We start from the raw sequence: 21,016 nt of genomic DNA on the forward strand, positions 1-21,016 counted from the left end.
TAACATCTATATCTCACCAGTTGATTAAGCTTGTAGACGTCGAGCTATCAAGTACCACACATCCGACCTAAGCCGACTCAACGGGCCAGGTAACTGAGCGTTACGAGGCCCATGCCGGACAAACGGGCGTCTTGTATACCAAATGAAGATATATCTAGGTTATATATATCTCCAGTTGTAAGCATTACCTACTACGAGATTCTTCATATATCATAAAGCCAGCAAAGAAAGTATTAATACGCCATCCCCGGATAATATCACAACCATTCCATTGGCCAACTCCCCCTGCCGGGCTGCCCTTCTCCTTTACAACCGGATATTTTAACCACAACAAATTACCCCCAACATTAGACTAGCCCACGGGGTTCATATCTGGGGAAGCAACATAAACGCAGTAATTGGTTCAGTCGATAGCGCTTCGTCTTGGCGATGACCTGCTCCCCGGTATTTGAAATGTGTTCCCCGTGGTATATCACAGCGGCCTCGCCGGGCACATTAGCGCGCCCGTCTTCCCTATCTCTCACAGCCTGTGCCTCTCCTACCGGAAAACGACAACTCACCCAAGTCTCGCCTCAACATCTACAGCAAAGATGAAGCTAATCACGTTCCTGGCGCTGGCAGCTACTGCCCAAGCCCACTGTAAGTACAACGCCCCCTTGCGCCACGCCGCGGTAGACAGCGTACCCGACGAGGCAGCTAACTAACACCGCAACAGACCGCTTCTCCAAGCTAATCATCAACGGCGAGCAAGAAGCCGCAGAGTGGACCTCCGTCCGGAAGACCAAGAACTACCAGACCAACAGCGGCGTCACCAGCGTCGACAGCCCCGACATGCGATGCTACCAAGCAAGCCCGGGCACCGCCACCGCCACCATAGCCGCCGGCCAAGTCCTAGGCTTCGCCGCCAACGCCGCCGTCACCCACTTCGGCCCCGTCCAGTTCTACATGGCCAAGGTCCCCGACAGCGCCGACATCAACACCTGGGAGCCCGCGGGCAACGTGTGGTTCAAGATCGGCAGCATCACCGCCGTCCCGCCGCTGGGGTCTAGCGAGGCTACTTGGCCCGCTTACAGTCGGTGTCTCTTGTTCCTATTTCCCTATTCCGCAGACTAACGCCCTCCCAGACAAGAAAGCCGTCAACGTAACGATCCCCAAGAACGTCCCGAGCGGGAACTACCTCGTGCGCGTCGAGTCCATAGCCCTCCACCAGGCACAGTCCATCGGCGGCGCTCAAATGTATGAAAGAATCTTCTCTTCTGCTCATAGTACTAAAGGATATTTTAATATAAAGGGGACTAACACAAAAAATCAGGTACCTCTCGTGCGCGCAAGTCAAGGTGACAGGTGGCGGCAGCGGGACTCCCGGTCCGCTCGTCACTTTCCCCGGCGCCTACAAGGCTAGCGATCCCGGTCTGATCTGGTCTTACTACCCCGTTCCGACTACCTATACTGCTCCCGGTCCGGCCGTTTGGCAAGGCTGAGATGTTATAAGTTGCTGAGTGGGATAGTCGCGTGTTATGTAGAGACCTTTAAGATAGCTGTCTAGCTATAGCGGTGGGCATTCGTCAGTATATAGGTTATGTACCTAGGTAGACAATATAGTATATTAATATACCAAAGTGCTGTCATAGAAAATTGAGAATTACTTACATATCAGCGGTGCTTGGTACCTCCTATAGAAAGAAATAATGCTATACCAACATATTCGAATGGTTCATAGTGCGATACCTGGCAATTAAAACGAATAAGCAAGTCGCACCTAATAGCACATATAATATGAATTAAGTCAACGATACCCAAGGGGTCCATTTTGCATTACGGTACGATACAGCCTACATATGCTCTGCGAAGAGCCAACCACCGAGAATTAACTAAAAGCAAACGCAGTTTCGCCTTCAGCTTATCATAGCCTCGTCCCGAAGCAGCGGAATTAAAACAAATTGCAAAACCTGCGACTAGCAGCTCGACGCAATAAATGTGCTGAATAATAAGCATTTCGTACAACCTCAGCTCCAAATGGGCGGTCCCTTCGCCTTGCGAAATCGCACCTATAGGACTAGTATCTCGACGATTCAAATAAACATCCCCCCCGATGAGGATCTGCGTATTTTAGGCGAGGAGTCTAGTGGCGTCGCTTCTTATTACGGCTACGGTCTTCCTCTTCAAGACCGCTCTCTCGATCCTTTCGCTTCGCCTTCTTCTCTAGTTCATCCCAGTCTTCGCCTTCCTCGTCTTCCTCGTCTTCTTCTGAGCCTTCATCGCTAGCGTCTTCGGATGCGTTACTATCGTACTCCGAATCGTCTTCACTAGACTCGCTGGCTTCCTCGAGCTCGGATTCGTCTATCTCAAAGTTGGACTCCTCTTCCTCTTCTTGGTCGTCGTCGTCATCGCTCTCATTCTGTAAGAACGACCATCCCCCGTCGACAAAGAATTGATGGGTATCAGCTGTGACCGTCTTCATGATCGTGGGCCAGTTCAGGTTCAAAGGACCTTCGCTAAATGCGATGTCGCTGCTATCGAGCCATTCCTTCACATCCTCCAGCGACTCTACAGGAATTGTGTTGATGTGAACGGGTGGCCTAGTGAAGTCCTTAAACACAAACACTAGATCGAAGTTCTTCAACCCGAATTGCACACGCTCCAGATGAGCAACTTCGATATCATCTAGCGTAACAACTAGGAAGGGCGGCTCTGTGATCTGAATAAGACAATCTGTTGTCGGCTGGATCGTAACATTGCTTCGGAACGGGACGCCGCTGAATCCAAGCTCTCTAAGCGGCATGTCAACTTCAACGCCTTCGTTCTTGCCAGCCTCCGCAATTTTATCAGCAAAACTCTTGAATTGGCGATCAAGATCAGCCCTGTGTCGACGATCTTCTTGTTCTTGCTCGAACTCGTCCTCGTCGCCGTGGCGGTATTTTCGTTTTCGATTACCAGTTTCGTCAAACTGAATATCTGTTGCTTCTCGGTAGAATTGCACATCCTTTGTCTTTTTCTTGTTGCCAATAATGATAGGGTCTTTAAGATGCAGGTGAATGATTACAATGAGCTCGTGGGCGCAAGGTTGGAAGAACAGGTGGCGAATGTTGGAGAAAAGCACGTCGACTCTCTGCTGCGGATTAAGCGGTGACTGGTACCGGATACCATTCTGATGGATCTCAACCTTGCCAGGAACTCGCTTCCCTTCCATCGCAGGACGTATGAACACGTTGTCCATAACAGGGGGGCGTCGATCTAGCTACTAGTTAGTATAGAGATATCGTGAAAAGCATGTATATATATCCACTTACTCCTTATTTCGACTAGCTTTTCCTGTTCAACAACATCTTCCATGTCCTTCTTCTCCTGCTCTTTCTTAGTAGCCTCTTTCTTCATAGCAGAAATCTGCGCTGTAATCTCTTCGTATCGATCGCCATCCCGAGAACGGAACGTCAGGCTCCTGACGAACTGTGCCGAGGCGTCCTCAAATGGCTGATCATCTTTCCTACCGACTCCCTGACCCGGAGAAAGAAAGTTAATACGCAAATAGGACCACTCTCCTTCGTCGTTCTTGCTGACGTTCTTGATGGTGTGAATGTGGAAAGGAACGGGCCTTCCCATGACAGGAAGCACAAGGGTGTGGTTCTTTTGGTCAACCAAGATCTCGAGATTCTTGACTTTTAGTGGCATCTGATTGTCTCTCTTGTACGATTCAAATTTCTTGAACTTCTTCACCTCCGCGCCATCTGGACCACCTGTCGACTCGGCAAACCTAGCCATACCCTCCTTCTGTTTCTTTTGAGAGAGTTCTTTCTGATGTTCACGTCGCCTCTTCTCTTGGTCCTCATCCACTTGAGTAGTTCGCTCGGACCGGAGACGGGTGCTCGTAATGTTCTTAGTAGCCACAGCACCCACACGAGAGTCCTTCTTCTCTTTCTTAGGTGTTGGTTGCATCTCCTCGTCATCTTTGAAGAAAAACGAGGTCGCATCGAGATCGGTAGGAGCATCGCCAGTAAATACAACCGGATCGCTATTCGTTACTCGGATGGTATCGGTAAGAACTAGGGAGTACGTCTTGCTAAGCTTATCCTTCGGGGAAGGATTCTCGACATCAGTGAAGCCGGTCGTTATGCATAAAGTCATTCCGTCCTTCAAAGTTCGTGAGTTTTTACCGCTGAGCACTAGTGTAGGATCTTTGCTCTCGATGCCGATACCTGCTCCGACATTCTTGAGGAAATGCTTCTCTAACTCGGGCTTTTTAGACTTGATGTAACTCAAGGCTTTGTTATAAACGTCCTTGGCAACTACGCCATCTTTGATCTCCTTCAAAACCAGGTTATGGACAGAATAGAGGAATTTGTAGGTACTTTCTTGCGTCTTATTCGGGTCAACGAGGTACGTTCGCGCAATGGAAGAGCAGTACGACTTGTATCGGAGACCCATGCCAGCGATAATAACGCCGGGATGAAGGTTATCGCCAGTAGGCTCTGTTTGAAGCTTTAGGTCATATTTACCACCACTCTGGACTGCAGGACCCAAGTACCAATCCAACGACGCGGGATCGAAATCCGAAGGTAATCTCTGTTTGTTAGGCAGCTCAACCGTCTTCCACCACTTCTCGTCATCGAGTTTTCTATCAACCTTATCTGCAAGCGCACTGTGCTTCACCTTTTTCTCCTGGTCCAAGACGTCCGACATCTGGTCCAGAAAGAATGGTGTCATCAGCGCGACACAGGCTTTGGACGCTGCTCGCATGGAGCGCAATTCTGTTTCATCTTTGACGGAGAAGGCAGCGGTCGATAAGGCACCGGATATGTCAACCTCTTCGGCATCTTTGCACTTATCACCGAAGATCTTTTTCCATTCGTCGACAAAAGGACCATTCGACCTATCCTTGGTGAGAAGGCCGACTTTTTTCTAATTACCAAATCATGTCAGCTGAGAAAAACAATATATAGTAAAGGGGGTGTATGACTCACTCCTGCAGAATTGATGGTATCGGCAATCTTGATGAATTGCTTCTCGTTTGCGGCCGCATCTTTACCCCTAACCAAAACCTCAATCGGAAATCGACCACCCTTCAATTGTTCCAAGTGTTTCGCTACAAAAAAGTCAGTCACCCAGTCGCGCAATAATAGAAAGTTCGGGTAATCGCTACCTTTCTTCGCCGTCGTAAGTATGTAGAGAGTGTCGGTAGTAATGAGCATGAGCGTAGTTGGGAATTCGTAGCCTAACAACCAGAACTAAATAAAAGTCAGTCTCGTCAAACAGAATGTCGCCCGATTCGTAAGGACGTGAATATTGCAGATATTACATACGTGCATAGCATTGTTCTTCTGGAATTCTGGGTTCTCCTCGACTTTACCCATCATGATAAGAATGGAGGATACACCGCCGAAGACAGTATCTCCAGCGCGTTTATCAGCCTTCCAAGCATTAATGAAATGATTAATGCGCTCCTGGAAGAGCTTCCCATCGATCTTGATGTCTGCCATCTTCGTAGATGACCCGAAAGTCGTTGGCGAAGAGATGACAGATAGAAGAGTTGATTGATGGACGGTAAAATGAAAAACTATAAGAAAAAAAAAGAGGGATGAAAGAAGGCTGAAGGTGAACGTATCAAACTCTGCCCCAAAAAATTGGGATGTAAGGTGACGCGAGCTTGGAGAGCGTCTCCACTTTAATTCGCGACGCGGTTTAATGGATTTATAGGTACGTACCCTAGGCAACCGTAGCCTTTGGGTTGCTTATCTAATCCACACCTTCTTCTGAAGACCTACCGGGTAGGTGCATAAGTGCAAGTGCCTTATATGATTTTTTGAGAAGAATTGGATTAGGTAATCGCTACAAATGGAGAGTAAAGGGGCAACGGGGGGAGACCAATTACATAGGTCCCTCTTTCTACCAATTCCCAACTTCACACGTATTATGTATCGCACCAGACTGCCATTATTCAATGTTCATGTATAAACGTTTTAATACGATAGGCAAAGACGTTTCTCCAGATAGCTACCAAGTATCTATGATTTATGAAGTTAAGCTTGAGAAAAATAAATGTTTAGTCCCATGAGTTCAAACTAGGTTAAAGGCTTTGGGTATGTCACTTTCGAGTATAGGTGCATGATACAACGAATAGGAAGCAGGGAAAATAAAGCTGGGGGGATAAATGATATACGCTTCCCCCATGTTATCGAAACTACCAAAGAACGCTACCTATAATATGCGAGACCATGGCTTCTTCTCACAGTCCTGACATATTAACGCCCGTGGTCGGTACTATAGCCGCTATCGTCCGGATCTTCAATCGAGGGAGGTAACATGAAGCCATCGTCTGGCCCGCCGTTATCACTTCCCCCATCAGTACTGCCGCTACCAGGGCCCGACTGGTCTCCAGAGGAAGACGAAGAGTCTTGATTACTTCCGCTATTATCGGTGTTGCCCGACGATCTGGAGGATGAGCTAGAACTCATTTTCGGTCAAAACCAGAAGAAGAACGTATTTATCGGGTTGCAGTAAAGAATAGCAACGACGAAGCGTGTTTCTCCAAAAGTGGCATGTAGTTGTCAGAATTGACGGTATCCTAAACGAGATTTATCAAATTAGGATTCAGAAGTGAAAGTTGAGCACCAGGGGGGACGGCCTGGGTTTTATAAGGCGAGGATATGGTAAATTGCTGATGATTTGGAGATAGTGTCACAATGCGAACTTACAGAGATGAAACAGCACACATGTTGCGCAAAGCGGAGATGTGATTTCTCACGTCGTATCCAAGGACTCGTCCCCTACGTACTAAATAGTGTTGTACCAACCTTGACGGTAGTGCATCCTCGTACACGACTTGTTAGCCAAGCTCGAGTCCGTGACTGTCCTGACAACTTCAGCCTTCTCGCATAAGTTAACGCAATGTGTATACCCCTTAAACCTACTACAGAATCAGTAATGATTGCTACATCCCTGTCTTAGGGATAGGTTAAAAGGGGGTTAACTCACATACTTCGAGATACCATAATATTGCAATACTACATCTTCAGCCCTCTATCACTTTCAAAGCTTCAGGTATATATTCATAGTAAATTCATAGACCACTATCAATCAATGTAGTTCGGTCTAACCACAGTTTTCCAGTTCTTAGCGTGCCCCATTAACCACCTAGTTAAATCGACGAGAAAGAAAATAAGAACAGTCTTGCTCTTCAGAGTCCTCATCGTCGTCCTCAGAGTCCCATACGAGAGTAGTAGATGAGCTGAATCTACTATCAGGGCTGATCCCACTGGTAGTCGAGTTCACATAAGTGCGTGAGCCATCTGAATTATCATCATCTGAGTCACCGTCGTCTGAACCATGGCTTGATTCATCGTCGCTTGAGTCGCCCCCGTCTGAAGGGTCCTCGTTTCCGGTCTCCTCACTCTCACTTTCCTTGCCCTCACTCTCCACGCTCGAACTATCGTCGTTGTTGTCTTTGCTGTAATCGGACCCAGTTCTATGTTCAGAACGGTCTCCAGCACTTCCGTCGTCTCTCTTGCCATCTCGTGTCCACGATGATCCAGACGAGCTCATATTGATACGGAGATAATAGATGAATTGGGAAATTGCTAAGGTGTAATGTGATGAGGATGATGAGGTTGAAGATATTTGTGGTATGGAATAGGGGAGATCAAGAAGATAGTGGGATATTTATAAATGTTAACCCCCCAGGGGAATGAGATTTTCTTTCTATAAAAGAATATCAAGTTCCTAACGATTCCAGTAAGTTAACGGTCCCTCCAACTAAGTACACATGTCATATAATTTTGGGATACGGGACTCATATGCCTTCAGATTTATTCGTACCTTCTATGTATAATATAAAAGCAAACACCACATTCACCGCTGGAATACCATACCTTTTTTGTAATCTTCCTTAAGAGGTGTCTTTAATAAAAGTTCCTCATGCTATTTATTTAACTATAACAGTTTGTTACAAATGATCCTAAGAAAACTGTTGAATGGAGTGTCTGATCATCTGTAGATATATATACTAGGTTAGTAGTTTAACATAGTTGGACTTTTAACTTTCATACTACAACGTAGTTGCTTAACCTTGTATTACCCACATAAGGATACAGCCTATATGCCAGACTTCTTTGGGTTGTGATATAATAACCCCTGGTTTACAGACATATTATGTCACACGGTTGAGGTAGCAATAGTAGGAATGTGAGTGAGTATAAACATTAATATCATGAGGCTGTCCATCCTTTGAGCTAACCTTGAATGCAGCTAACCTAGAAAATAATATGCCACTTATATGAGGAAGCCTTCTAGTAACATATTCACATTAGATATCCTGGAGGCGGCAACTAGAATCCTTAATAGGATGCAACATGCTGTCATCGAAGGTATGGAGATTCATGGAAACAGGTAGTTTCAAAAAGTAATATCTCAACATGGTGCCGGATAGTAACACTGACGGGGAATAATACTAATGGGACTATTGATAAGAACGAAAGATTTTAGTAATTCTTATAACCCAGTTAACGCAAATTGACAACGAGAATTTAAGACGTATAACATAAAAGCGCACTCTTGCTCGCGTACTACCATTAGTTTACCCATATAGGATCTCATGAACCTATCATATTCCTAAAAAGCAATTGCATAATGGATTCGGTTTCGATCCTGGTGAGCGTACGTTACTTTACAAACCTTCCATAGAATATTAATTGGAGTACTTGATGTATACTTGCTCTATTGGAACAACCTAATCACCATATTTTCTGTATAATACTGCGTAGGTAGCTTGGGAATTCGTATTTTAAATTCGTAAATCTGAAGAGTTCTCATGCTATCGCACGAACTGGACCAAACCAAACCCTACACTAAACGAAGGCATGTACTATCATCAGAACTACGCTTAAATCATTACACGCCGGCATCCGAGCGCTTGCCAATTCGCCCACTAGCCAGCCTGCTGGTTATCACAAAAGAAAATAAAACGGGGAAACATTTGATCATGGGGTATCGAGCGTCGAATCACGCTCTCCAACCGCAACCGCAACCGCATGCCTTCATGTCCAAAACGCCAAAAACTCATACACCCATTTGTGCTGTCTTGTTGAAGACATCGTGAACCTGACTTGTTGGCCTTAGAACACAGGCCATCTATTGGTTTGATACCCGTCATTACCCCCTGGATCCTGATGCCCCCGTCCTCATTCCATCCTTGAACGCCAAAAAGAAATGGAATAATGGAAAGGGAGCCGAATCCGACCGTGGGGATAATATCATACCGGTTTTTTACATTTCCATCCTCGCCGCGATGTCTTCACTCATGCCCCTAATAGAATGCGCAACATGTTCGTATTCGCTTTCCTCGTCATCTTCATCATACTGATCGCTCTCCTCATCGGAAGAGGGATCGTGCAACGGATCGATCTCAATATCCTCGTCTGGGTCATACTGGATCATATCGTCATCGTCGTACTCATCATCATAATCATTGTCGATAATAATACGACTCGCAAGTTGATCTCCTAGCCAGAACCTAGCGCGTTTGTTCGCACCCAAGCTACCAGGTAGGGGTGTCGCGTGGCGTTTGGACAGTCCATTACTCCCGCGCCTATGGGGCGCAAGCGCGGGCGAGTTGACTAAGTTCGGTAAACCCCTAACATATAGATATGCAACACGTTTCTTATTTTTATTGAAGAAAAAATAATGAAGACGCCAGATAGCGGACTCGTCACCATCAAAAGGGTCCTCGAGAGGTTGATACGAAAATACCGTGCAGTCCTTCAGTGTCATCTCTTTATCGATCATGGTCCACATGTGTGGACTCCATGTAGGACTAATCGCATCGCCTCCTGAAGCTAGATTCTGCGCAGGAGAACCACCGTAAGAACGATACGAAGAGTTGGAATCGGGCGAAAGGAGTGATGAACCCAACGGTCGCACACTATTCAACGTGTTATCAATGTTTGCCATTACATGTTGTAGGTTGCGCTCGCGGCGGAAGTCCGTCGGGCGCAGGACGTGGGAGAAGTCATAATCGGGATGGCTCGCGTTCAATGTCGCGATGAGATAGGCAAAGGTGCGGCGGCTCGAAATCTCGCTCATATTGCCAAATGGGCTGGAACGGGATAGATTAAGAGATGCAGCCATCTCCTTGCGTTGTGGCGGTGAGAGCGACGCACCAAATTTGATGAGCGCCGCATGTTGAGCTTCGAGAGATGTTTCAATTGATTTGTATAGTTTCTTGTCAGAACCAGCCGCTTTTGTCGTGTACAGATCGCATCCGCCTTTGACACGACACTCAGCTGTGCTGAAGTTTAGCGCCGAGGTGATGACGTCGAAATCGCGAAGCGGGAGAAACTACATGGAGGATAGGGGTTAGCTAAGACCTGTGATGCTTCCAAACATAAATCTCCAAACACGTTCTAAACCTATATAGCGAGTGCACTAACCTTCATCTTTGCGTCGGTGATAATTTCGCAATGGCATAAATGAATATATCATATGATGCGAGGGGGTAATAGTCGGGTATGGTTAATGTAGATGCTAACCACGAAGTGAAACGAAAGCTCGGAGCCGATGGCGATGGAAAATAACTGTGTATGGCCTCGAAGGATCGTTAAGAAGCCCGGAGTTAATCAGTAAACGGGTGACACCTGGTCTGGAATAGTGAGTTGCTGGTTAAAAGATAATTATCGTCCTGACGATGTGTGCGTAGTTGACGCAGCAGCAGCCCGCAAGCTGATAAAGAAAGACAACGAATGCGCACTTCAATCCCTGCAATATTGATTCAAATAGAATAAACTAGACGATGTATCGCCTAGTAGACGCAAGGAGCGCAGGACATTACGTAGTAGAAAGAATAATCGAAATTGGAATATAATGATTATTATGGTTGTCGAATGTATAATTGAAACCTTTGAAGGTGGAAGAGGTGAGTTGCGACGGTTTCTCGGATTGGAGGGCCAGGGGGGGAGATAACGTGTTGCAGTGATTGATCAGGTGTGGTGCTTGTCTGACATGGCTGACAAGGAACCAAGACCCCCCCAAGGAAGCCGGGTGTTTGCCGTGTGCCGTTTCCTTGTCTTCTCGAATCCGGTCGCAAGTTCGCAGTAACGCGGGTCGCAGGGCGCAGGGGGGGGGAAACTTATCGGAGTTTGGAGGGGTGTGGCTTGATAACTGGCTTGATACTAGCTAGCTAAGGAGTTGGCAGCCATCGACTATACCTAAACCAATAGCACCCAATAACACCAATAGGTAGCGATTAATGACCCAGCTGGAGACTAAGCGAATAGGATAACGTCAAGATCCCACGAGCGTCAACGGCGCGCTTTGAACTAACATACCTAGAACATACCTAGCATATTCACCATGCAATAGCCTCCGTCACTGATGGACGCTTAATTAGCATTCAGATAATTCTCACGTAGCTGAATCCCATTCGCTTATAATATGCATCGTCTTGGCCTGGTTGAACAAACTGCGCAAACATGTGCCGGAAGATATCCTAAATTTGCTGATAAGCTCGTAGCATAAATGATTCGTAAGGGATGCTGGGCGATAGGTTGGAAAGAGATACGGCACTGAGATTGCGTCACTTCAAAACGACCGTCATACGTTTAACAAATGCAACACGGCTCGTCTGGCGCGGACGACATTGCAACTCTGGGATCACATGAATCCAGCCTCCTTTAGCGCATTCTCGATATCTTTGGAGACCTGTGAAAATAATTGAATATAGGTAAGCATGTTTGTAAATGCAGAGCGTATGATACTATGATTTGAACCCCGTTGCGCCGTGCCCTGAAAGAATCATTCTTGGACTGCAATCCGCTCGGAAAATAATACATTGTAACATGTTACATGATTTTCGTAACCTCGTCCTCGACCTGAACCGAAAAAAAAGCCATGTCAGTGGGATTAAGGACCGATAGGGACGATAGGGACGTCAGGGAAGAGTTTGAAGTTTGCATAGGTTGCCGAAACGGTAACTTGGAGCGAGGACGAGTAGTATGAATAAAAACCTAAGTAGGCAACTTACCTCCATATCTTCGAGAGAATCCTGCTGCCCTATACAGCGGAGTACATTCTTCTTACTACTCTCTTGTAGTTCTCCTGCTAGTAATATCTCATCCAATATATAGTATGCCTTTGTGAAAGAGAAGATGATGTCGAGCTCGCAGACGTTGCCGTAGTATTTGTCCATCTGTTCGACGTATCGGTGAATGATCTCGAGCGTAATCAACTCGTTGTCGTCGGAAGAGCAGCCGGCAATAAAAAATAGAGAGGCGTAACGGCGGTAGACGATTTTGGTATCTGGTCGGTTGGTGAGCAAGCAGTCTTGCCTGATATTAGTAGGTAGTTAATAGGGGGCGGACCTTTATATTCGAGAAAGTTGCACATGCGAGTTCGTCTAGCAAGGACTAGTTGAGAGACGTCCTTGACGATCTTCGCTTTGTCCTTGGGAGACAAGGTGGTAAACCATTTGGCTAGGCGCTGATATGCGATCAGTTTTAATCAAACAGGGCTCTAAAGAAGAATTATATTAACATACCACCTTGCCCTGCCGAGACAGCAGGATCAAGTAGCTGTCATATTAACGGTTAGTTGTGTTTTAATGCTAATGGCGATAGATTTTGATGGCATACTTGATAGCCATTTCCACGCTTCTCACATTAGCATGGAAGAATGAGAAAAGAGAAGTTTTGTCGGGATTGGGTGCGTTTTGCCGTTATTAGTATGTTGGTAGTAGTAAAATGGCTGATGGAATGGAACAGCAGAAGCAGAAGCAGAAGCAATTTCTTAGTAGCTAGTAGTGGGGTTGGGCACGAGCTTGTCAATTTTGAATTATGCGACCGCATTCAGGTAAGGGGGTACCTACCTAGGTTAGGTACCTATGCAAATTGCAACCAGCCGACATAATATTTGCCGGTCCGACTCACTTCTACATAGGTACCACCCCCACGGTATTAGCCAACACCTGCCAGCAGGGGACTGCAGCACTTATAAACTTCGACCTGCAATATTTCGTAATCTTTTCAGCTTCTAGAACCGAACATTAGAAAAAAATAAGACTTATCAATCCACCGAGTAAATCTCAGTCCTGAAGCCTTGGCGGTAACGTTGATTGTAACACCCCACATGATTCTACTATGTATGACCGAAGGGTAAATCCTTACACTATTGTCTTTAGTACGGATTTTCCATTTTTGGCACATCTTGAGCAGGTGAGTCGGGGTGAGTTGGGGTGAGTGACCTATCCATGACAGTTTGATTTCGAACAACACGCCCACAAGTTACTTCATGGGTTGTCTACCTACATATTTACAACCTACCTACCTAGGTACGCTATGATCTAGGGGACCATTCGCTAGTCGTATCACCACCACATGCGATCAGATCCCGCAATTCACTTGTTATACCTACAGGTAGTGGCAATACCACTGCATTAAGCCGTAGTCGGCGTTCCTGATCACATCCCATCTCATCTCATCTCATCAGTATTGGTTTACACGCTTTTACTACCAAACACTCTTGTAACCTTCTTCATATTCGAACCTTGACGACAACAAGGGTTTTGTCGGGTTGCTACCATCCATTCTTAGGTCTAAGCAGGTCAAATTCAACACCCCAAGAGAAGTAAAAAAGGCTAGGTTAACCTAGTACCTTTTTCACTATCTCCGGATTTGAATGGAAATATTACTAGAATTTAATCAAAACCCCACTTCGATTTATAAAGCTTCAGTTTTTCTACCCACCCCACTCCTTCATTGCACATGCATCGCATGAAATACGATTGGTAATATAGACCTATGGTACCTACCTACCTACCTACCTACCCATCTTGAATATTCATTCATATTATTACTTTTATTGCCTATATTATAACTATCCTCTCTTCTTATTTAAACCGAGGTTACTGTCCAGTCCTTCATATCCAACATATTCCTCTCTATCACCATGACGAGAATAATCTTATCTACCGGCAACGTCATCCTGGACGGCCCCTCTATCATTCGGAAACCAGGCACTTATCGGTCCAATCTCGAGCTTACAAATTCACTCCGAAGTAACTTCTCGGCCGCGCAAAAAGAATATGCCTCTATACTTCATAATGGCAATGGTCACGCCTCTCGTTCTGGACAAAATGGATACAGCAGCCGACCAGCGCCAGAGGTGTGGACGGAAAGGGAAGATTCTACTTTGTACGTGCCCCGCATCGACTGGGAGTCAGCTGGGCTACAAGAGGATCGCTCGCAATACGAGATTACCGTGAAGTTGTTCTTTCTACCGACGGCACCTCCCGAGAAGAGAATTGATTATATTAAAGAAGCATTACGATTGGTTAAGAAAGAGCTAGGCGTAAGCGACGTCGACCTCCTCATAGCCTCATACCCTGGCTTGACATTTGAGGGAGATTGCGAATGGGAAGCCGATAGAAAGAATGCGACAATGGGCAACGTCGAAGAAGAGGTGAATACGTGGAGTTTGCTAGAAAAATTGTATAACCAGGGCCAGATCAAACAACTTGGGATTGCTGAATTCGGCACCGACAAGCTAAAGAGGTTTCTAGACAAGGTCAAAGTTCGACCTACTGTTAACCAGATCAATATCAGGAATTGCTGCAACGTACCTCCGCCTCTGACAAAGCTTGCCAAGGACGAAGGTATCGAACTGTACACACATCACGATTCTACAGATATCCTACCTAGCGGCACCTTGCGGGAGCTTCTTGGCCAAGGACCGCAGGGCGCTGGCGTCCTGGCGGACGGCGAGCCCAATAGTAGCGGGCTCAAAGGGGAGATCACCCCCGAGTGGGTTGTCAAGTATACGGCGTTTGTCAAGGACCGGGGAGTCATTGAGAATAAAGGCTACTTTGCGAGCGCGGAAACGGTAGAGAAGGCATGAGGCGTTCCTTGGGCATATTTCGGTAACGATAGCATCTGGTGGTTAGGGATTTACCAGCATTAGATCATGAGCACAGAACTGCACGGGTTTAGAGTGCGTAGTAATTATGCATCTATCTTCAGAGCGAGCACACCTAATTTGATCTCCCTAATATCATTTTATGGCATCGAATTACTCGTCGAATATAATTAATTTTTGTGGCTTTACCCTATCATACTTCTCTTACGCCCTCTCATCCTAACCTCCTCGAGCTTTTTCAAGACCACGGGCGCTTGTTTGAAAGCGTCCCTATACGAGCTCTCCAGCATAGCCGTAAATAACTTTTCTGCGCGAGAGTGTGTGCTAGCGAACGCTCTCTCCAGAACATACAAGTCCACAGCGCGGTCTTCGTCGGACGTACTCTGGCTCGCAAGACCGAAATCGATAATCACGATATCCCCATCCAGCAACCCATCACTACCACCGCCTCCCGCGTGCCCGTTCGCCGGCTCCCGACCCTTCTCCCACGGCCGCAACATCATATTACTAGTCGTCAAATCACCATGCACAACACCCACGCCATGCATCCGTCCCACCGCGCTTCCAATCCGCCGCATCAGCGCCACCAAGTCCGCATCTCCCTCCTTCTCCCCCGTAACCGGAACCGCGCCCCCCTCGCCCGCCGTCGCCTTCTCAGCATCCTTCCTCCGCCGCAACCACTCGTTGATCGCGGCACGGGCGGGCGGGCCCGCCACCCACTCCATGGCTAGCCACCCGGCCGCCTCGTCGACGGCGTATACGGCGGGGACGGGGACGCCGGCGCGTCGGCACCGCGCTAGCACGCGGGCTTCGGCGAGGATGCGGTGGCGCGTCAGGCGCGCGTCGAGGGCGGGGTGGCGCCATGGCTTGGGCGGGCGGTATTTGAGCGCTGAGGGGAGCGATGGCACGAGGTAGGTTGTTTTGTAGAGGCGTGCTTCGGCGCCTTGGGCGATGAGGGTTGGCGGGGTGGAGGAGGGGTACGTGAGGATGGTGGGGAGGGGGAATTGATTGGTTTTGTCGTCTTGTTGCTGCTGTTGTTGTTGTTGTTGTTGTGCGGATGGCAAGGCTGGTGGTGTGTCTGCCGCCATTGTGCTGGCTGTATTTTAAACGGTTCTGAAATTGGGATTATAAGCTGGTTAGGTTTGAAACTGTATTGTGTTGGGTCAAGTTATTGAGTTTCTATTTTGTTAATAGAGTTGCTTATCGCCATGTACTATGTACAATACTATGTAACACAAAGTGCCCCGCGATTGATATGCGCCCGCCAGTGGCAGCAGCTGCGGCTGCACCTCATTCATTAGCTTCAATGTTAAGTCCCACTTCGCCAGGAAGAACCCGAGAGATTGGGAAGCAGCAAGGCTCATGCACCTAGAGCAGATTCTAAAATAAGCATGATTCTGTTTCTATCTTGATTTTCATTCTACTGTTCCATCGCAAAGATATCTGCGAAGCACAACGCCATCCGACGAAACGCTTAGCCGGTACGCTGGTCCACCTAGGTGCCTACTCTTTTTCAGCTCATCTAGCTCTTATACTTGAGCTAGACAATTACCTAGGTTAGGTTAGAAACTTTATTAAACAAACCAATTTTAACCTGGTTCTCATTTTAACTTATAGTAGATACTTAATAAACCAAGTCAATATATAATTTCCAAAAGTGAAGGCGTAAGGCTAGTTATTCTGTTATAGATGGTTGACAAAGAGGTGGGAAAGGAAGATGATGACTTATTCCCAGCGCATTATTATCCGGCGGTGAATGTGAAAGTCTCACAGCTTTTCTATATGATACTAATTTCTAAGGCCAAGAAGATGTGTAGTCTGTATCTGATTTAAGATTGATTCACCTTATAGTCTAGGTACCTAACTAATATGAGATACACGAAACTTTTCCGGAAAGATTAAATCATATACAGTATGTTTACCCAAAGAAAACTTTCTACCTGCCAAGTATAAAGTAGTAGTTAAGCTAATGAGAAATATTTAATAGTAGACCAAGTAAACTTTAATATACTCTTTTCAAAAAAGTTAGAAGATAGTCTCACTAGTTAAACATGTTTAAGAAGGGGTAACAAATGTTTTTTTTTTTTCGAAAGAAGCCGTGATATCTTCGTAGTTAATGATTCCTTATCTCCAGAATCTAAGTAGCATGCTTAAGCCTCTCCTGTTATGTGATAATATGCTATAAGTTAAGCTAGTATATCAGTACAGGGGGCTATCATAAAGCTAAGGTTGGATGGTAGTTAGTATTTCAACAAACCAAAGTCCGATATAGGAGTCGTTAGTTAAAGATTCTTGTTTAGGGCTTGCTATAAACGTTCTAAATTTGAGATTCTCTTCGATGTCGCACTTATACAATTACCATACACTAACAAAATTATTGGCTCTTAGAATATAGCAGTAAGCGAGTAATACTTAATCATAAGACTTATACATTTCAATAAAGACTTGAGGAATACTAATATGTGTATACTTAATATTGTCCTGCTATAGTATAGGTACAACCCCTAACCTAGCATGTCAGACGATAACATATGATATATAGTAGCAGCAGATCAAGCCCTATAGAACAATAAACCCCATCCTCAGCTCACTAGAATAAAGCTTCCCGAGAACTCGTCCTATGTATAATGAGGCGTCGTATGATAAGATAACCATACATATGCATTTCTTCCCTCCCCTAACCCTTAGGGGGGTTGGGTCTACTGTAGGTACCACTGCGCCACCGATCCCGTGGCCTCCGCTATTGGACAATAGACTCAATAGACTGCAACCCTAGCCTCTGGGCACGGATTTGTACATATGTAATTAATACATATGCAGGAGTTTTTGCAGTTCGCGCGGGCAGCGGCAGGCGGCAGCAGGTCTCTCGAAGTAGCTTCTCGAAGTAGAAACGCCCCCTCAACAATTCTTGGGTGGTTTTCTTAGGTGGTTATTAGTTGTTTCTCTTATTCCGGACCTCCCACGCGCAACCGTCCACCAACCACAAATAACCAAAGGGACTTAGACGGACGTCACCACTTTCTACCCTCCGTTAAGAAATCTTTTAGATTCGTCTAATTCGCTATTCACCTTTCATCTCGCATCAAACCCCACGAACCATGAATTTATAGTCAAAAATTCCCTTCTCCTCTATGGTCCCGGTCCCGTTCCCCATCCCCCGTCTCCATCTGCCACGCAGCAACAACTCACCATGCTTGACCCCTCTTCACTGCTGCTGTGGACCCTTCTCCTCCTTGTCACCGCCCTTTGTCTTGCCCTTCTGGTCGCTGCCCACATCTTTACTTCCTACGCGACCGCCTACCTAGCCGCTCCCCACGAGATAACTACCTTTCTCGAAGCCGTAGACTCTTCTATACAGGAGAATGAGGGATTCGATGGAGACGTCGAGAAGGTGCCGAGGCTGGCGGATAAGCTGCGGTTGGGTCGATTGCTGCGCGAGATCCAGAAGAGCGGAGATGATCTGCGGGAGGAGCTGAATCGCCTCGTCCTAGCCGAGGGCGGTCGAACCTTGCGTACCAGCGCGCGATTCCTTTGGGCGAGTCATAGGAAACAATTAGAAGAGAGGGTACGACGGCTCGACATGTTGCGCATGCGATTCTTAGTGGTATATATGGGCATTGTTGCGACGATGGCGGGGGACCGTGCAAAGCAGGCTGAGAGGACAACGTCGAAAGATCCGGAGAAAGCAGCTCTACATTTCCAACACCAGATACCTACTAGACCGTGTCTTCCGAAGGGGCTGACCGAAAGCATCAGGCAGAAACCACCGTTAAGAAGGTTGACAACACAGGCGACGACAGGACATCATGAGAAGAATGAGACCTCGCATCAAACGTCCCACCAAGCGTCCCACCAGACGCCGCACAGAACGTCGCAAAAACCACCGCAGCAGATGAACTGGATGGGTGTCGTGCAGGAACTCCAGCGATCCCCACGGATGCAAAAGCGGCACGCCTCGATTGAACTAGCCATGCGATCGCCGCCGCCCATATCGCCCTTAGGTAGCCCTATATCGTTAACACCGGCGATGGACAACGGACGATTTCGCGGCGCGATAGACTCTATTCCCGAAGATAAAGATAAAAATACAGATAAAATAAAACCAAAGACAAAAGAACAAGACTTGAGTTGAAAACTGAGCGATTGAGACGACTTCCTGACGAATACAGTACAAATAGGAGCATGAACACGAACACGGACATACGTCGCATACACCATGACGATGACGACGATGACAATAATGTATAACGACACCCTTCACGATCGTTCGAGATGCTGGTGAGCTTACTTATGAGCATTTACGGCTATACATATTATTCCATTCCACGCGGAGTTCTGGTCACTTAACGAGATACCCCATTTTATATTGATTTATTTATTTATCTATTCTACCTCTTTGCTACATACTACTATTACTACTACTTTACATTCCCCGGGACATTCCAAGGGTATATTTTTACTTGCCCCTCTCTTTTTTATATCTTCGCATATCGGGATATTTAGATAGATACCACATCTCATGCCCGCATTATACGGATTGGTTATTATCCTCCGGGAATGTCATATGTATTGGATGGATTCGGTGTAGGGTTAGGTGGATGTACAAGAACTTGGTTGGGTGGTTGGTTATTAAGGAAAGGAAATCGACTTATAACGTCGATAATATATCTAACTAGCTAAGCTAGCAGTTAATCCAAGCAATTCGATACTAATATATATTCATACTACCTACCTAGGTACCTAGGTACCTATTTATGCATTCACTATCATCACCTCGTATATAACAAGAAGCATCCAATTTTAATATCCTGCCTGTCAGCTCTAAGTAAGGGGCAGCCGTAATTCCTCTTAATGTCCAGCATCGGGCCCAGTGCCGTTTTTCTCGCCAACTAGACCGCAACAGTTAGCCAGAACCGTCTCGTTCAACTTGCTCCTTTGTAAGGTAGGTAGGGACATAGTATAGTAGCTAAAAGATATGCTATGCAAAAGAAAGGGGAACTTACCGTCCAACGCGACCAGAAACCGGCTGACGCAGTTATACGCCGCAACCTATATAGATCTCATCAGCTCTATATCCCCCCCCCCGGAACGAAATATCCATTATTTCATAACCCCAACACGCAACGAACTCAACTCACCGTAGCAGTAACCTCCACAACCTCCCTCTCGCTACACACCCTCCTCAGCGCCCCAAACACCTCATCCGACACCTTCACATTCCTCGTCATCTCATCCGCATACCTCAACACCGCCCACTCCCTCTCCCCCAGCCCCGCCCTCTCAGCCTCCTTCCTACTCCTCTCCTCCCTTGCCCCCAAATCCCCATCCCCATCCCCATCCCCATCTCCTCCCTCCTCAACCACCAGCACATCCCTCCCCACAACCCCCATCCCCTCCTCGCTAACCCCCGCCGCCCGAGCAAGCGGCGCATGGTGCCCCCACTCGTACCACGCCCCGTTGCACACCGCGACCCGACAGATGGCGATCTCGCGCGCCCGGTCGTCCAGCGACGTCCGGGTGCGCACCGCCCCCAGAAAGCTGTTCCACCCGTCCGCCACCGCCGGCGAATGCAGCAGCGCCAGGTCCAGCGCCTGCAGCGGCCGCGGCGCCCGCCGCGCCGCGATCCGCGCTACGATCGCCGCTTCGTCTTCCGACGCCGGCTGCGGCGGGTTGGGCACGTACGGGATGCGCATTGCTGCTGGGTAGGTAGATAGGTAGATAGATAGATAGGAGGTATGTATATGTGTATGTATGTGTATGTATGTATGTATGTATATATATATATATGTGTGTGTGTGTGTGGGTGTGCGCGATGAAATGGTCGTATAAATATGTGAATAATATAAATGTATATGACAAACAAATAATACGTAGAGTCGAGATACGACGTATCAATTATACCATGTAAAAAAAGTTAAATGAAAACTCTTAGGACCGACTGCCTTTGAAGCTATATGTGTCACGTTCATCTCCGATAATAACATCCTCGGGTATAATCAACCTGCAACCCTCTCCGCATCCCGAACATCGGACCGCGTGCTACATCGAGATCGAGATCGGGAGCGCCAATCATAGTTCCTTTGCCTTGGCTAGGTACTTCGCTAGTTCGGCAAGTTAATCGGTA

At 46.9% G+C, this 21,016-nt stretch overlaps 7 protein-coding genes across 7 annotated transcripts; 3 read left to right on the forward strand and 4 right to left on the reverse strand.

Annotated features, from left to right (window-relative positions):
- Positions 1-3: 3 nt before the first annotated feature.
- Positions 4-1,635, forward strand: F4813DRAFT_357354 (glycoside hydrolase family 61 protein). Its single transcript, XM_049243109.1, has 4 exons — positions 4-639; positions 716-1,072; positions 1,125-1,236; positions 1,313-1,635. Exons 1-4 carry the CDS (start codon positions 591-593, stop codon positions 1,479-1,481), a joined length of 687 nt encoding a protein of 228 aa, XP_049100068.1. The 5' UTR covers positions 4-590; the 3' UTR covers positions 1,482-1,635.
- Positions 1,636-1,753: 118 nt separating this feature from the next.
- On the reverse strand, positions 1,754-5,683 carry F4813DRAFT_357360 (SPT16-domain-containing protein). Its single transcript, XM_049243110.1, has 5 exons — positions 5,298-5,683; positions 5,138-5,222; positions 4,959-5,080; positions 3,291-4,896; positions 1,754-3,234 (listed from the first exon to the last, which is right to left on the reverse strand). Exons 1-5 carry the CDS (start codon positions 5,472-5,474, stop codon positions 2,123-2,125), a joined length of 3,102 nt encoding a protein of 1,033 aa, XP_049100069.1. The 5' UTR covers positions 5,475-5,683; the 3' UTR covers positions 1,754-2,122.
- A 3,488-nt stretch (positions 5,684-9,171) lies between these two features.
- On the reverse strand, positions 9,172-11,098 carry F4813DRAFT_54045 (repressor of RNA polymerase III transcription MAF1). Its single transcript, XM_049248624.1, has 2 exons — positions 10,419-11,098; positions 9,172-10,326 (listed from the first exon to the last, which is right to left on the reverse strand). Exons 1-2 carry the CDS (start codon positions 10,422-10,424, stop codon positions 9,256-9,258), a joined length of 1,077 nt encoding a protein of 358 aa, XP_049100070.1. The 5' UTR covers positions 10,425-11,098; the 3' UTR covers positions 9,172-9,255.
- Positions 11,099-13,439: 2,341 nt separating this feature from the next.
- On the forward strand, positions 13,440-14,976 carry F4813DRAFT_54049 (Aldo/keto reductase). Its single transcript, XM_049248625.1, has one exon. The coding sequence runs from the start codon at positions 13,927-13,929 to the stop codon at positions 14,872-14,874; it is 948 nt and encodes a 315-aa protein (XP_049100071.1). The 5' UTR covers positions 13,440-13,926; the 3' UTR covers positions 14,875-14,976.
- F4813DRAFT_53910 (kinase-like protein) lies at positions 14,976-16,060 on the reverse strand. The gene has a single exon (XM_049248622.1). It carries the CDS (start codon positions 15,978-15,980, stop codon positions 15,078-15,080), a length of 903 nt encoding a protein of 300 aa, XP_049100072.1. The 5' UTR covers positions 15,981-16,060; the 3' UTR covers positions 14,976-15,077.
- Positions 16,061-17,875: 1,815 nt separating this feature from the next.
- On the forward strand, positions 17,876-19,383 carry F4813DRAFT_54085 (uncharacterized protein). The gene has a single exon (XM_049248626.1). It carries the CDS (start codon positions 18,083-18,085, stop codon positions 19,022-19,024), a length of 942 nt encoding a protein of 313 aa, XP_049100073.1. The 5' UTR covers positions 17,876-18,082; the 3' UTR covers positions 19,025-19,383.
- F4813DRAFT_395860 (AhpD-like protein) lies at positions 19,384-20,868 on the reverse strand. Its single transcript, XM_049247754.1, has 3 exons — positions 20,031-20,868; positions 19,896-19,941; positions 19,384-19,781 (listed from the first exon to the last, which is right to left on the reverse strand). The coding sequence occupies exons 1-3, from the start codon at positions 20,583-20,585 to the stop codon at positions 19,741-19,743; spliced, it is 642 nt and encodes a 213-aa protein (XP_049100074.1). The 5' UTR covers positions 20,586-20,868; the 3' UTR covers positions 19,384-19,740.
- Positions 20,869-21,016: the final 148 nt, after the last annotated feature.

This window comes from Daldinia decipiens (genome assembly GCF_022478715.1).
Source record: "Daldinia decipiens strain CBS 113046 unplaced genomic scaffold F4813scaffold_14, whole genome shotgun sequence".
Classification (NCBI taxonomy): domain Eukaryota; kingdom Fungi; phylum Ascomycota; class Sordariomycetes; order Xylariales; family Hypoxylaceae; genus Daldinia; species Daldinia decipiens.